Raw genomic sequence first — 15,943 nt, forward strand, 5'->3', positions numbered from 1 at the left:
TAAGATTTCTGTCAAGAAGGTCACATATTTCATGCCGTGGAAATCAATATCGTTCAATCATCCCATTATCTCCGTAGTTATCAAAAGGGTGGGCGTGATCAAGGAAGATTCTTTCTAGAGCCTGGCCTCAGTCTCTGCACTATCAGATAAAACACCATATTTATGAGGGAAAAAATGGTTTCATTGGGTTACACTTAAAATTAAAAGGTACATTGTGGGTATTGGTCCTCTGACAGACTGTTGTACTCATACTTACTTCACTGAAATGGGATTGACCCTATTAGCCATTCAGACTCTGCTACAGGTTCCTGCATGCAGTCAGCCATAACAAACCTCACTTTGAGGGTAGGCCCCTATAAACATATCACATTTCAGTGGGATATAAACGGTAATTGAATTCAGTATGTCATTCCAAAAACACAATGAGCAAAGTCAGCCCCTGTATTGTACTTTATCATTGTCCTGATCTCAGACCAGCACTAAAGAATGAAAAGTGTTCATTGGAACATGCAGCATTATATGTGTGTCTAGCCTTGAAAGGAGCAAGATCTCATAATGCCAGTGAAATGGAACACAATGTGACCCTCAATGAAGATGCTGAGGGAAAGCTATCAAAAAGGATTTGGTGCTCTCTCTCTCTCTCACACACACACACACACACAGACACACACACAGCACATTCTTTGATGCCAGAACTGCCTCAGCAAAAAACACGATTTCAGAAAATATCTCAGTTGACCAAATGCGCACTCATGTGAGTCGGTGCCATTACAATTTCTGCATTTATCACCAAACGTTATGGCCAAACCTTGCAGAGGGGAAAAAAAAACATCCATGGTGTGACAGTGCCTGGAGCTATTTTCTTCAAAATGACACCCGCATCTCATGAGCTGGACAGTTTATGCTGTGCTTTTGCTGAGCATATGACTTTATTCAGCGTGACTTACTCAGCTGGGATTTAATTTACCATCCAGTTGTATAGCTGCATATATACTGAGGTAATTCATGTTAAGGGTAGAATAACAGTGCTCCAGCCAACCATTAGCTGGTTCAGTAGAACCCACATATAGCCAATATGATAATCTCTTACAGACTCTGGATTTCACGCTAATCCATTGGAATCAGTTGTTTCTGACACATGTCATTATTAATGTGACAATGTGAAGTACCATTAAAGAGCCTGTGCAGTCATTTTTTCTTGCATTGAAAGTGCTTATTAAGACAGAATGAATATGTATTTTAAATTTCTTACATTTTAAACATGTAAAATCTTTTGATGTAACATAGCTAATTTTGAACTCAAGTGAGTTCCAACATGATGTGTCCATTCTGTATGGATATTTATTTCAAGTTCACTTCTGATTGGGAGCCTACTGAATGGTTGTACCACTGAAAGGTGAAAATGTATCTGCAATGTAATTACACAACACACAGTCTCATAACTGGACTAATACCATGTCATTCTATTGTGGGCAGTATGAGACATGTATTGCTTTCAGAACAGAAATCCAATTTAACATCTCAAGTGAACTAAACAGGTGTAATAACTTATATGTTTTCAGGATTTCTCAAACGTCCAGAAATTCTCGTGTTGTTTCTATAATTCATACCGGTAATAAGGCTGCCATTATGAGAACAGAATCGGAGAAGTTCAATAGCCTAAGCAACGCACCATGCGGTTCTCATAGTGTACCGGTGGACCGCATTGTGCCGCCTGTACCAGCCGTTCCTGCGGGTATGTAAATTAATGTTCTTGGGAAAAAGCACACTAGCGACGTTATGTGGCATATTGTGGAATTGCATGTCATGCTGATTTGCAACTTCATATATGGCCTCAGAGTCTTATTACTGAGTTTAAAACTTCAATTACAGAAAAAAGTTACATATATTAAACATATTCAAACCAGTTGCTGCCATCTCTCATTCATTATTTAGCCAACACAAAAATGTTTTGATAAATACTAATTATCTTATAATAATAATAATAATAATAATAATAATAATAATAATAATAGTAATAGTAATAATAAATAAAATAAAAAAGAATAATAATACATTTTATTTAATTGGCACCACTTTGTTCCAAGTGTTGTACAAGTGGCGCTGACGCCATTTACCACATGGAAAGCAGAGAACGGGAAAAAGAAAACTATTTTTGACCCTGTCCACCCCTTTTCCTGGACCGATTTCCTGTGGGAATTCCAATAAAAAGCCATGGGAAAATTGTTTTTTCTTTCCGATTACAGTACCCTTAAATACGCAGTCCAAACCACTGGCAGTCAGTGGAATTTTACAAAGCTGCCTTTCACTTGGAATATCGAGAAACGAGGGGATTGGGGTTACAACCACAACTTAAAGAAAGAGACAGGTAATGCTTTCTGCTTTCAACAAATTGCGCTTTCCCGTTAGTAACATAAGCATTATCAAGTTAACTGGTTTATAGTAGGCTTACAGTATTCGAGGGGCGATGTGACCTGGATGCTTATTGAATTTTGTGTAGGAGTGAGTTTGACAGAATTAATACTGTCCGATAGCCTACTACAGCGATATTTTGAATGTATCACACTACTTCAGAATGGCACAACAGACTGAATCTTTCAATAATATTAGCAGTATTAAAGTACTTTCATAAAATGCCACTGCAATTCAAACGTTTGACTTTTTATTGTTAAAACTACTACTATTATTATTATTATTATTATTATTATTATTTAATCGGGTTTGTTCTCAAGTCACATATTCATTTTTCATACGATAGGCGTCTAAAGAAACAATATAGCTACGTAACAGATTCGCACGTATTCGCCAATATTTACGGAAAATCTCGGCCGATATTTTACAAGCAAAACTTGTAACTTAACTGATCATTACCGAATATCAAACAAGTTGATTTAAATCAAGTATTTATTATATTTCCACAATATGGCTCATACATAATTAAAATAGTATCTTGCCAGTGATAAAACAAAACAAATGTATAAGGCATAAATAAGTTCCTATAATTACTATACAATAAATATATCAATGTGAAGAATACTTTTACTTTTACTTTTACTTTTACTTTTACAAAGTATTCCCAGGACAAAGTGTCGTGCGCCAGATTCGAAGGAATAGGACAATGAAAACATGAAAAGAAAATGAAAATGAATGAGACTCTTGGATTGCGATGCTGGAGGTTGTGTTTTTATGTTGCTATACATATATATATATATATATATATAATTATTAATATCAATTGGGATCAGTGCCCAGCCTCACTAATGCTCCTCTGGCTGAATGGAGGCAAATCCCTGCAGTAATGCTCCAACATTTAATATAAAGCCTTCCCAGAAGAGTGGAGGTTATTATAGCAGAAAAGGGTGGACCAACTCCTTATTAATGGTCATAATTTTGAATTAAATGTTGGATGTCAGGTGTCCACATACTTTTGGCGATATATATACCATACGACTTCCATTTGTGCCATCAATGGATATGTAGCATAACTGTTGAGAGTTTGCTCAAATTTATGGAGTATTTCAATGATGTGTTATTGAATAGTAGAAATAAATTATGGTCCTTATTTTCTTTTAATGTTATTAACACACTGTCATTTACAGTGTATTATTTAGTCATTTGGCAGATTCCTTTTAAAAACCTTTTTGTAACCAAGCTTATTGCAAGATACATTAGATAATTTATTATTTTTGCAGTCATTTATAGCCATTTAGAGAATTAATGACTAAATGAATAGGCTTTAGAGATATGATGTGATTAAGTATTACCATTAATCTCCAGCTGGTATGACCATGACTGCAATAATAGCTAATTTTGCAATAGACATGGCTCTATCAACAGTAAAGGTTGTGCAGAACTCTATGTGTGAAGACAGGTGTTGCATGTGATGCTAGGCTAGGCACAGGTGGGCTTACATACATAAAAGCGCCAGGTGTGCCTCTTGACCTGACTTTCTTGTGTGTGTGTGTGTGTGTGTGTTAGGGTGCGGGTGCAGATGATGTCCAGAGCTGACTGGGGTTTTCTGGAGCGTTTCCTGGAGGAGGGACAGGAGTACTCGACGGGGATTGGACGGGTGTGGCTGACCGTGCTCTTCCTGTTTCGCATGCTGATCCTGGGCACGGCCGCGGAGTCCGCCTGGGACGACGAGCAGTCCGACTTCGTCTGCAACACCCAGCAGCCCGGCTGCGAGCTGGCCTGCTACGACCGCGCCTTCCCCATCTCCCACTTCCGCTTCTTTGTCCTGCAGGTCATCTTCGTCTCCACGCCCACCATCTTCTATTTCATCTACGTGGCCCTGCGCATGGGCTGGGAGAGGAAGCGCGAGGTGGAGGAGGCGGGGAGGAGGAGGGTGGAGGAGGGACGGACGAGCCCCGACGAGGGGGCGCGGGGGGCCGGGAAGGCGGGCGGCGAGGAAGGGGAGGCGAAGGGCGTGAGAGGCGAGCAGGGCAACGAGCGGCGGGAGAGACCCAAGCTGAAGGGCAAACTGCTGTGTGCGTACACGCTCAGCATCCTCCTCAAAGTGCTGCTGGAGGCGGGCTTCATCCTGGGGCTGTGGTTCCTCTATGGCTTCGTCGTCCACGCCAAGTACGTGTGCCAGCGCCCGCCCTGCCCCCACAAGGTGGACTGCTTCGTCTCCAGGCCCACTGAGAAGACCATCTTCACTGTGTACATGCAGGCCATCGCCGGGGTCTCCATGCTCCTCAACGTTGTGGAATTTTTCTACCTTGCGCAGCACGCCGTCACCCACTACCTGGAGAAGAAGTACCTGGGCAAAACTCCAGTCACTCTGCAAATAGACAGAGAGCCCTCACAGATGGACCTGCCCAGGGAGTCCGCTGTGCACTACCAGGAGAAGGGACACCTGTGCCTGCCTGGGGCTGGGTTTCCCCAGCCGTACCAGGAGTACGTGGAACCCGAAATTGAGCTCAGCTGGGGTGTCGGAGACCAGGGGACAACCGAAGGCTCACTCTCAAACCCGCTCCCCAGCTATTCGACTTGCATGAGGGCCATGAAATCCACTTCGAACAGAGTGTCCTCAAAGGCATCCTCTCATAGAGAACAAAGCAAGAGGTCAAAGAAAGGGAATTTGAAACAATATGTCTGATACCTGTGAACTCATTGGAGAGCTCCTGCTCTCCTTAAAATGTGAAGACAGCAGTAGGTTGAGGAGGGGGGCCAAACAGAATCTTCGTGAGGAGCAGGGAGCAATGCCTTGCATGTCAATCTGTGTGTGCGTGCATGTGTGTGTGCATGTGTGCGTGTGTGCAGGAACACGTTGTCATGTCCTAAGGGATTAAAGTGATGTTGGAGTCCTTTCCTTGTTTGGCTCAAGTTACGCCCTCTGGTCTGAAATCCCCACGGGTTCAGTAGCCAAAACCAGAGCATTTCCCCAGGAGTGAACTGGCTTGAACTGACGTCCATGAATGAGGTGGAACTGTGCCAAACCATGGTGCTCTTCAGAGCTGTGTTTTTTGTGACTAAGGATAAGAAATGCATCATGGAAAAACACTGGGGGAAACTTTGAAATTTGCTCCTAAGAATAACTATTCTGAATGTAATATATTTGAGATACACCAAAGATTCACTATGAGTTATGTAGGTATAAAGCCAGGCAAAGGATCTTTCCATTATATTAGCCATTTACTCAACAGATGGCCTTATCCGGAGTGACAAATGACACTGTGCACATTACCCACTTATATGGCTATATATTTACTGAAACAATTCATTATCTTGTGCAAGGGCACAGCAGTAGTGTTCCCCTCAGGATTTGAACACACAACCATCTGATGTCCTACTGATGTGCTGCTGCTACTAATTCAAATGAAGATTGCAAATATGGTACAGCAACAAATGTTTTATGTACTTTTAGGAAGCTTGGGGAAAAAAATAGTTGATGGGAACTGAAGTCATCCCAAGTTTGAAGTTTATCCTGTGAGTAATATTGACAGAATGATTTATTGAGAAATGTCATTGTAAGATATGTTTGTTAAAATGCATATTTATTTTCTAAGATTATAATAAAGGTATTTTTTTGTATCAAAACAATAAGTAAAATTCCTAAACCTACATTATGGGCAACAAATGATTTTATTTGTTTGCATTGGTCATTGTTTAAACTGGGAGAAATAAAGAAAGGAACTGAAGCTATTACCTTCTAGTCAGAAAACAAAGAAGGCATATTTAGGACAGAGGCCAGTTTAATGGAAGAAGAGTGACAACTGGCAGCCAGTGGCCAACAGACAAAAGGGTATCCTCCCATTGGCTGTGTGAGGTATCAAGCAGGGGAAGAGACTGAGTATCTGTTCTTTGGTGGAAACAGCCTCATGTCTGAGAACCCTAAAATATCTGGAATGTGTATGGCATATACAGTAGGCCCATGTGCGTTTCCAGTGTTGCATTGTAATGAGCAGTCACATTTATAAATATAGCAACACCACATTAAATTTTGTTCAGTGTCGGAATTTACATTTTAATGTGTGGAAATTCATCTGATAAAGGGAGAAAATCTACATTTTCTTCTCTTTCTAGAAATCCCATGGAAATTTTGTTTGAGTGTTAATTTAACATGAACTACTAAGTTAGCAGTATTTTCAGTTATGTGGCACTGTAGGTGAACTGGCATTGAAATACAAAACTACTGAGCGATAGTGATTGTGAATAAACATCAATAAAAGGTAGATAAATAGGGCATTTTGCACTTTCACTGTTTAGTGCCGATAGTTTTGCTGTCCAAAGCAACGGATAAAAATATACAAATATGGCTTCAGAGCACAATTTTTTATAAAATGTTTTATTGCTTACATTCACTTTCTGTGCCTCACTTGCACTGTGGATTCTAGCAGAGTCATTTCCAGGAATTTACAAAAACTGTCCCTCCAATGATAAGCAGTTATCTGAGGAAGGAAATGGGCTGAAGGTCTATTTGCTTGGTAGGACAGGTTAATATAAAGCATATTTTACAACCTCTGGGTCAAAAAGAAAACAAAAAACAAGTAGAGGGAAAGAGAAATGTCTGGCAGCACTTCTAACAACACAAAAGGGCACCCGCTTTGACCTCTAATGGAAAGTATTTTATTAAGAGGGCTTCATTTTTGTGGCCGGGTTTTCCTTTAATGGATTTACGGCCTCTGCTCAGCTGGACAGAATTGACTCTTCTCCTGATATTCTCTCTGTGCATTTCTGCTTTTTGGCATGGGATCCATTGTGGTTGCGTTCTGGGTCTAGCATGGGGTCAGGATGTGGCACACAGGATTCAGAAGGTCACCAACCAGCTGGTGAGGGGTTAACCTTTTGATTCCTGGCTCACAGTGTGGGCCGCATCAGAAAACATTACAAATCCTGTTATCAACATGTTCCGAAAATGTAGAAGAAAGGTGGCCCAGCCAAACACGCTTCCCCGGTTCCTCTTTTGTGGTCGGGGCCTTCTTGCCAGGACAATCTGGCCTGGACACGTTTGCTCAGAATGCACAATGGGGGCTTACTGAGCACTAAGCTAGCCTCATCACATCAGTCTTCATTCTGAATTTCCCTTCATTCTGAGAAATAAAACTTGGTAATAAAGGAATCACACTGATAGATATCTCCTTTAGGAGCTCCTTCATACATGTCTGCATGCCTGTTTTAGACCCAGACTCTCTGTAATCAAGGCTGGTACATCACAGAGAAACTAACCACTAGAGGCAAATATTAACAGCTATAATCACCCCATCACTTTCAACCTACAGCCTCTCTCACTATTATCAGGGCACCTCTGACTCCAAACATAAGTGAACCAATTGACCCATACAAAGCCACCCACCTGACGCTCTCTCGCTCGCTTCCTGTATCCTGACATTGTTGCCACGACTGTGGCCCCTACTTCCTGCTGCTCCATCTCTGCAGACCCACAATCAAAAACAAAGCCAAAACAGGAGAGCTAGCTATGTACCCAGAGCGAAGGCATTAGCAAGCCCCGGGCCCTCGCCTTGCGAAGGTTGTCGAAGGCATGGTCCCTTGAGTCCCCTGGTCGGGAGTGCCAACCTCAGCAGTCTTAGAGTTCTCGTCCTTGGAGCAGATCTGCCGTGCTGCACAGACCCGGATGATTGGCGGCTTCCTGCCAGCTGAACAGATGAAAAGCGTTTCCCATTCTCCTGCCATTATTCAGCCATCTGAGCCCTGCAACAACAGCAGGGGAAAATGGCACTAAAATAACTGCAATAGGCTGCTATTTTAGTTGCACCCAACCCCAAACTCCCTGGGGCAGGCATACCAGGCTGTCCATTATATTGTTTTGCCCCTTGGTTTTTGGTTCATTGCCATGTTAATTTTAGTGCCAGGCATACTCATGGACACAATAGCCCAAGTTTTAGTTCAACTTTTTTTTTTTTTTTGATTTTGGCAATTCCAGCATTTGGCAGTTACAAAAAGTTGACCTTGCATTTGTACTATTTTTAAGTCAAAGTAAAGGGGAAATATTGACTTAATCCTAGTAAATGTCTGAAAGGCACATGCACACATACTGTAAACTGGGACATGAACACATATGCACTAGGACACATACACAGGTTATCTGGCGTATATAAAATTTATGCTTTGTGTTTTTATTTTAGATGATCCACAGGGGGATCAGTGAACAGGAGGAGTCTTCCTGCTTTCAAAAAGACATTGGATCTACACTGCATTTGTGTATCCTTGATCAGAAGCATATAGTGACATACACACAGAAACCAGGCTGTACGGACACATGCACTGCTTCCCTCTACATGACCTCTGTATGGTCACATCAGTAGTGTGCACCTATATCTACGGTATGCATGCATGTCAGAACTAAGAGTGTTCTAATGGGTCCTGAAGTCAGACAACAGGGAGGAAGCATGTCTCTATCTGCTTCCCTCTCCATTGTTATCCCAGGGGTAATCCACAGGGGATTGGTCACCCAAACAATGGACTGACTGTTGGTGCTAATTGTTATATTGTTTAGAATACACAGTAAATGTAAAACAGAACTCTACCCAATGTCCTGGCCACTAACAAAAGTTGTATAAAAGAATACATGGGGGGGGCTGTGTTGCAAACCCTTGAGAAAGGGAAGCAACCTCCCCACACCCCACAGTTCCCTCATCATACGCTCGCATAGAGTTTTACGCTCATCAGAGCCTGAATTTCGTTATTGTAAAAATCCATTCACACTGCAGAAAGAAAGGAAATGCTTTGAGCACCAAGGACAATGGAATGCTTATGAGTCACTGCTCCTTCTAATTGAAGTGCAAAATCATTTTGTCTGGGTTCATTTATGTGTTTACATTGGCCCTGTTTAATATCAACAATAAGTCTTATAGCTCCACTACTCCAGTCAATTCAATGGAATAATAAAAAGCTAAGCCATACATATGAAGAAGCAGGTCCGTGTGCAGAGGTGTGATTGTGTTGACTATACCTAGGTCAAACACAATATGTATTTAAAGAATTTCAATTATTGTATTTAAAATCTCAATTATATATAGTTTAAACATTATAAGCTTTTGTTTTGGCCAGGGCATTTGGAAATTTCATTTTCAAATACAAATATTTAGACATGTTTTTGACCCAGGTCTGGGGTGTATTTGTGTGGTTATATGTGTGTGCTCAGGCGTATTAGGTAAAAGACAGGATACCTCGTATGGACGCTGTACTGGACCACAGCTCCATGGTCCTCAGGCTGTGAGAGTGGTGGGCTGGGGACCGTGTGAAACGGGAAGATTTTGGGTGCCACACCATTGTTCTCCCCTCTGCTCGGTCTGGGATGATACGAGTTGTGGGAATTGATAATCATGCTTTTATTGTGCCGCTGTCCTGTACACATCCTGACCGGAGGAGCCAGCAATGGTTCTCTCTGCCCGGGAACAATGGGCCCGTCTGCCTGCCATGAGACCGACACACACACACACACACACACACACACACACCCAGACGAACACACTCAGTCACTTTCAGCTGCTCCTTAGCATTGAACTGGGCTAGGCAGGTTTGCATTCTCAAGGTCTGCTGCAAGTACAGTTCATGGAGCCATGCTTTAGCGTTACCCCATCCTTGTGCCACAGACCACTAGCCCCAGGATTTCAACTGAGTACCTAATTACTCATCCCAGTGATGCCGTTGGGAGTCCTCATACATCCACTTCTATGATATAAGTACTGTTTACAACCTGTACAGTAAAGTCCCTGCCAAACTAAGACCTAAGGTTAAATGGATCTTTACCTTATAAGCGAAAATCAAACTGCACCATAAACATGGGTACAGAGAGAGCTGAGACCAGATGGATCGCCACCTGTCAAAGCACTGCAACGGGTAAAGCAGCATGTGCTTGTGTTTATCGTTTTAATTTCAGCATTCTTCCCAGCCCGAAATGACAAGTGAGTTCCGAATTTTATCTATTTGAAATTGTAATAACCCGTCCAGATGCAGCTCTGACGGAGGCAGACACCAGAAAACTTGTGCATCAGGCCTGCAAAAATTCTCCCGAAATGTTTGCTCACTTGATCCAATTCAAATCTTTTTACCTTTTTTTCTGAATCATTCAGAGAGATTCATCAAAAGGTATCGCACAAGCAGTGTTATACAGGAAAGATGTTCGGTAAAGACACAATTTTGAGGCTGTTCAAAGCTAGTGGAAGCAGACGTTAGGAATCAGTTGTGGAAGACCTCCCCTAACAGCAGCCTCATGCCCTTTCCTCCAGCCTTCCAGACTCCACATCCTGCTTGCTTTCCAGTCACACAACCCCTTTCCTGGCAGAAAATGTCATCAAGGGTGGGGTTAGACGTCTGCCAGCAAGCCCACCCCCACCAGTGCTGACCCAGCACTGACCTTTAACCACTGCACCTGCCCTAAAGGAAGAAACCTCTTAACGCTTGGCTAGATGCTGAGAACCTCAGAAACATCAGCAGGTGTTGTTAGGCTACATTATGTCAGGCAGAGTATGTGATTACACCTGCGGGGAGAAGAGTTACAGAAGTGTGCCGCTTATCGGACCCCCAAAGGAGAACAGACGGTGCTCACAGTGTTGGCAGGGAGTCAGCAAGGTTTGATGAAGAAACAATGCCATTGCCCCAATAACACTGTTGTAATCATTCCGCTGCTTCTGTGGAATGTTCCCGGAACTACGAATCATGAAAGCCGATGTCATGGAGAACAAGTTGGTGTCATTGATGGGGTGGTGCAGTGGCCACTCAATAAACTTGGAACATCATTCAAAAATGAACAGTAGGTAATGAAAATTACCTATGAGTCAGCAGCCAGCTGTGCTACAGTTAATGAGGTGTGATAAACGTGCAGAGAACAGAGTGCAAGCAGGGGTCATTGTTACTGCCGTTTTATTGCAATTGTGTCTTTGATGACTTAGGGTAAATTTCTCCTATCAATTCCTCAGACCGCACATCACAAGCCCATAGCTCGCTAACTGAACTAGTATAGATAAATAGCAAACTGATCATAGCTTTTCACCATGTTGTATCTACACCCAAAAAAATAAATCATTGGACAGTGGTATCACCAGGTAAGACACCATACATTCCTTCTCCACTCAGATACTTCTGCTGTTGGGTGTGTCTGTGGGAATTATTACACACCCAAATTGAAATCCTGAATTCATGATTGCATTGCATGAGCAATAATTAATATTGGGAATACGATGGAAAAGGGTTCAGTAAGGCTACAAGAAAGTTTACTGGTTCATTTTGATCTGCAATTTTAAGGCTCATATTTGGGCATTTGTATACTGAGGATGGATTCAATGAAACATGCCCAGTGTGTGAATATACATGCCTTTCGTTGTGAGTTCGGTGATTCTTTATTGGTAAACCCAAATAAGGTCTTACAGCTTGCTGCTTCACGTGATTTATTTAAAAAATTCACAAGGGCTGCTCTCTTTGTGGAGTTTTGCATTTTCTTTCTTTGTTTTCTGAGATATAGATGTTTCTTTTTCTTAGAATTTCATCAGGACTATTCAGAAAATGCAATTCCAAACAGGGCTGTAATATGGCATCACTATTTTTATAAAATGTTTGCACTAACACAACCTGAATGTAATACAAGATATTTCCTCCAAAAGAACTTCAGTTGTGAGTCATAGAGGCTTTTGATTGTTGAAGGGATTTTATTAGCATCCCACAGAAACTGTGCCCATTTCCTCTAAGAACACTGTTTTGGCATGCATTACCAAGAGAGACTCCATCACTTCCTGTTCACTGTGCTTGACCTGGCGGATGAAACCGCCCCCCCCCCCCCCTCAAAGTGACAGACAGTGGTGCCCATTTGTGATCAGAACATGACCAATGACACTCTGGCTCAGATTGCACTGTGACTTACTACTGCTTCATAAAACTGTACCAAGCGCTGCCGAAACACGGATTAAGAAAACGTCATCACAGTTTGAAGTTCTAAAACGGATGCAGATTTAATTGTCACATTTCACGTCCTGATTCTTCCCTGAAAACCATACTTGAAAAGCAAAAATACATCTGCCACAGAAATGACTGAACTACATTAACCTATTAGAAAATTTAAATATTCATATACTTTAGGAACACAACAGATGACAAGCAAGTATACTTGATGTGCTTTCTGAAAATGAAGGCAAATCCGGTACATATATTCAATTATGAATAATTGGACATGCATCAACACACACATTTTTCTTCAAAATACCCACAATTCACAAGGACAAAAATGTGAATGTAGGCAACTCATTAAAATTGAAGATTAGTGCAAATTCTCACTACCTCTTGCCATCATCTTAGAATAGAAGCTTCTTGAATTCCAATAAGGCGCCAACTGGCCAACCTAATTTCCACACGTTTCAAACAGGTAGCCTACATGTCCCTTTTCAAATCCAAGCAATGATTTCTGGCAACCACAGCCATAGGTTTTGGCTTTACAAATGATCAAAAAGGACGAGGACTCTGTACCGTAACCAGTCTCGCTCTTGTATTTCCTCTATGATGAATGTGGCTGAAAAGTACAATCAAGTAAGTCTCCAGTCTCCTTAACAAAAGCCCTGCTCCCAGGATGTGTCTGAGACGTGAATCACCACAGATCAATTTGTGTGAAAGCATCTGGGAAAGAAACTTAATCAAGGCTTGTGTACAAAACAAACAGGCTGAATTGGGGGCCGGGGGGTTGGGTACTACAACTCCTATCATCCATCGCTTTCTTAAAGGGCTGTGGTAGCCTAGTGACTGTGTCTGGTGTAAATATGTGTGTGAATATTTCCAAGACAAGGGATGGTGGGGGATGTCACCAACACTCAGTGTCACAGAAGGTACCCCCCTTTTCTTCCACATACAGGGCAGCTGTTAGTTAGCTCTTCTCAGGCCGGTTCCTTTCTAGTGCGGCCCTGGGGGTGAACTCCAACCGCTCCTTCAGGCTGGTCACATTGGTACAGTCCTGCCCCGCTAGCTCCTCCAGCTTCCTCTCCTCCCTCAGCTCCAGAATGCTCTTCTCCTCCCTCAGCTGGGGCTTTGGTGTGCCCCGAATGAACCACTCTAGGTGGTACCCCACTGCCCCCACCACAAAAGCCACTGGAAACGTGACATAGGGGGCATAGGTCCGCATGGCTACCCACATCACAGGCCACATGGTTGCTCTTCGTCCCAGGGCTGATGACCACTGCACATTAAAACATAAACACACACAAATATCTAGATAGGAACTGCTGATAATCTACACAGCATATATTACTGAGTCTGGTATACAGGTACAAGTAAGCAAAGACTTCACTTCTCCAACATTAAATCTCAGGCTACGTTTACATCGTAAAAGTGTCCCAATTTCTATTTTTTGCCCACGGGGCACAGATCGGATATGTATGAACGTGTAAACATAGAATCGGATATTTTCAGATCCGTTTTGGACCCCATTCATATGTGCAAATAAATCAGATAAGAACCCGTTTATCTGTCAATGCGACTGTCATCTAAACGCAGATATCGTAATTTCCCGCTCATTCCGATTCGCAAGTCATTCAAAATGCGACATTCTCATACGCATTTTAATGACGCGTAACGTATGTCACATGCACAACACTCTCGCTGGTAATGGTAAATGCTAAAAGAAGTTAAACGGAGGACGAAGGCTCGGTCCAGTAGCGAAAAGCAAGGTTACGTCCTTTTAAATATGTGGGGCTAAGAGTCGGTGTAGGCCAAAATACAGGGGAAGTTCGTTGCGGACCTAAGACGCTTCGAAAAGCCAACGCTTGATTCATTATTTCTCTCTCGTTTTGTGTCCATTGTAGATACCGATATGGTCGTTTACTTTCGTATCGGTATCTAAACCCTTGTGTGCACGCGGGGGTTGTTTCTAGTGTAAACCGCGCGAGCACATGTATGGATATGTGAACAGGCGGTCAAAAAAATCGTATATAGGCTAACCAAAAAAAAAAAAAAAAAAAACTCGAAAATGGGCATCAAGACCTGCGGTAACCTATAGAGAACTTTCCCAAAATGATTCTGGTTTTCTTGTCTTTAAGGCGCAATTTAATCCAGTTTATTTCATCTGCTTAATTAACTGTATATTATAAACTAAAACTCGGTTAGCATGACTAGTTTAGCTAATTTAGCCCAATTAACAGCGTGTTCTCTATAAAAACGACGTCCAGAACATAGCACATGCGTTTAATAAAAGCACTTTTAAAATCATGGATGTGTTGCCATGGAAAATTGCCTAATTAAACGCAAAACGCGCTGAAAGACTCTGGAAGCCGGGTTTTTCCAGAATATTTCCTAAAGTCATTTCACGAATGTTAACGTAATCCTTCACGGACGCTCACTGCGGTGAGATAGCCGCAAACGAAATCTGTGTCGTAATCAGACTGGCTAATTTAGCTAAGTAGCTACTTGTTTTTTGGATGGTTTGTATATCACACTAAGCTATGCAATTTGATGAAATACCCAGACAGACAGCTAGCCAACTCAACTAACCAATATTCGTTTAGCACCAAGGAGACTCGAGTCAATGCAGAGGTACTCACACGTGACCGGCATAAAGCGCTTTTATTCAATTGTTTAAAAAGCATACATTATGAAAATGTCTAAACATAAGGTGAACGGCTTTTCACTATATCAGTCCTGCGTAATCAATAATCAGTGTACTGATACATAATTATTTTGTAATGGCTCACTCACCTCTGCCTTCTACGTGCAGCCGAACTAACTTCCGTCCCAGCTGAAAATATATTGGCTCACGTAATGACAACGCACAGTGTTGTTGTTCTTCTTCTTCTTTGGTGTTTTACGGCAGTTGAAATCCTTTTTAGTTGCATTACCGCCCCCTTCTGGATCTAACCATGTATTGCTGCCTGGATCTCTTATATCCTGTTACTTATTCCAGTTGCCATCAAAAAACTAAATATCTCCTTCTTTCCCTCCACCGTGTCCCCACACTCAAGCAGATCTGTAAACCTTGCCTCCACACCTAGTCTCTGTAATCCTGTAAACATTACCCTTCTTTCTTGCTCATACTTCCTGCATTCAATCAGGACATGCTCCACTGTTTCTAATTCCTGGCACTGATCGCAATAGCCAGTTGGATGTTTTCCTATAATAAATAGTGTGCTATTCAAGTTGCTGTGACCAATTCTTAATCTACTTATGATTACTTGCTCTCTTCTATCGGTTCCACTGTTTCTTGCCATTCCTACTTTATTTTGTATTTTATATAAAGGTCTTCCTTTTGTTTCACTATCCCAATGTTGTTGCCATTGTTTGATTACTCCCCTCCAAACTACGCTTTTCCCCTCTGATTTTGAAAGTTTAACATTAAGGTCCACATACTCTCTCCTGACCGACGCGCAGAGTGCTTCCTTGTTGTCTTTTTTCAATCCACAAGACAGAAGTGCTCAACAGCGACATTCACTGGAGAAAGCAGTGAAGTTATCAGAACCGCATTAATATGGCAGGCTTCCTATTCAGGATCGAGACTGATATAGGCGTA

The 15,943-nt window shown here is 42.0% G+C and overlaps 2 protein-coding genes across 2 annotated transcripts; one reads left to right on the forward strand and one right to left on the reverse strand.

Moving 5' to 3' along the window:
* Nucleotides 1-2,210: 2,210 nt before the first annotated feature.
* cx39.4 (connexin 39.4) lies at nt 2,211-6,066 on the forward strand. The gene is made up of 2 exons (XM_035428201.1): nt 2,211-2,368; nt 3,979-6,066. The coding sequence occupies exon 2, from the start codon at nt 3,992-3,994 to the stop codon at nt 5,099-5,101; it is 1,110 nt and encodes a 369-aa protein (XP_035284092.1). The 5' UTR covers nt 2,211-2,368; nt 3,979-3,991; the 3' UTR covers nt 5,102-6,066.
* A 6,024-nt stretch (nt 6,067-12,090) lies between these two features.
* smim12 (small integral membrane protein 12) lies at nt 12,091-15,813 on the reverse strand. Its single transcript, XM_035431348.1, has 2 exons — nt 15,136-15,813; nt 12,091-13,621 (listed from the first exon to the last, which is right to left on the reverse strand). The coding sequence occupies exon 2, from the start codon at nt 13,589-13,591 to the stop codon at nt 13,313-13,315; it is 279 nt and encodes a 92-aa protein (XP_035287239.1). The 5' UTR covers nt 13,592-13,621; nt 15,136-15,813; the 3' UTR covers nt 12,091-13,312.
* Between the last annotated feature and the right edge of the window lie 130 nt (nt 15,814-15,943).

The sequence above is a fragment of the Anguilla anguilla genome, chromosome 8 (assembly GCF_013347855.1).
Source record: "Anguilla anguilla isolate fAngAng1 chromosome 8, fAngAng1.pri, whole genome shotgun sequence".
Classification (NCBI taxonomy): domain Eukaryota; kingdom Metazoa; phylum Chordata; class Actinopteri; order Anguilliformes; family Anguillidae; genus Anguilla; species Anguilla anguilla.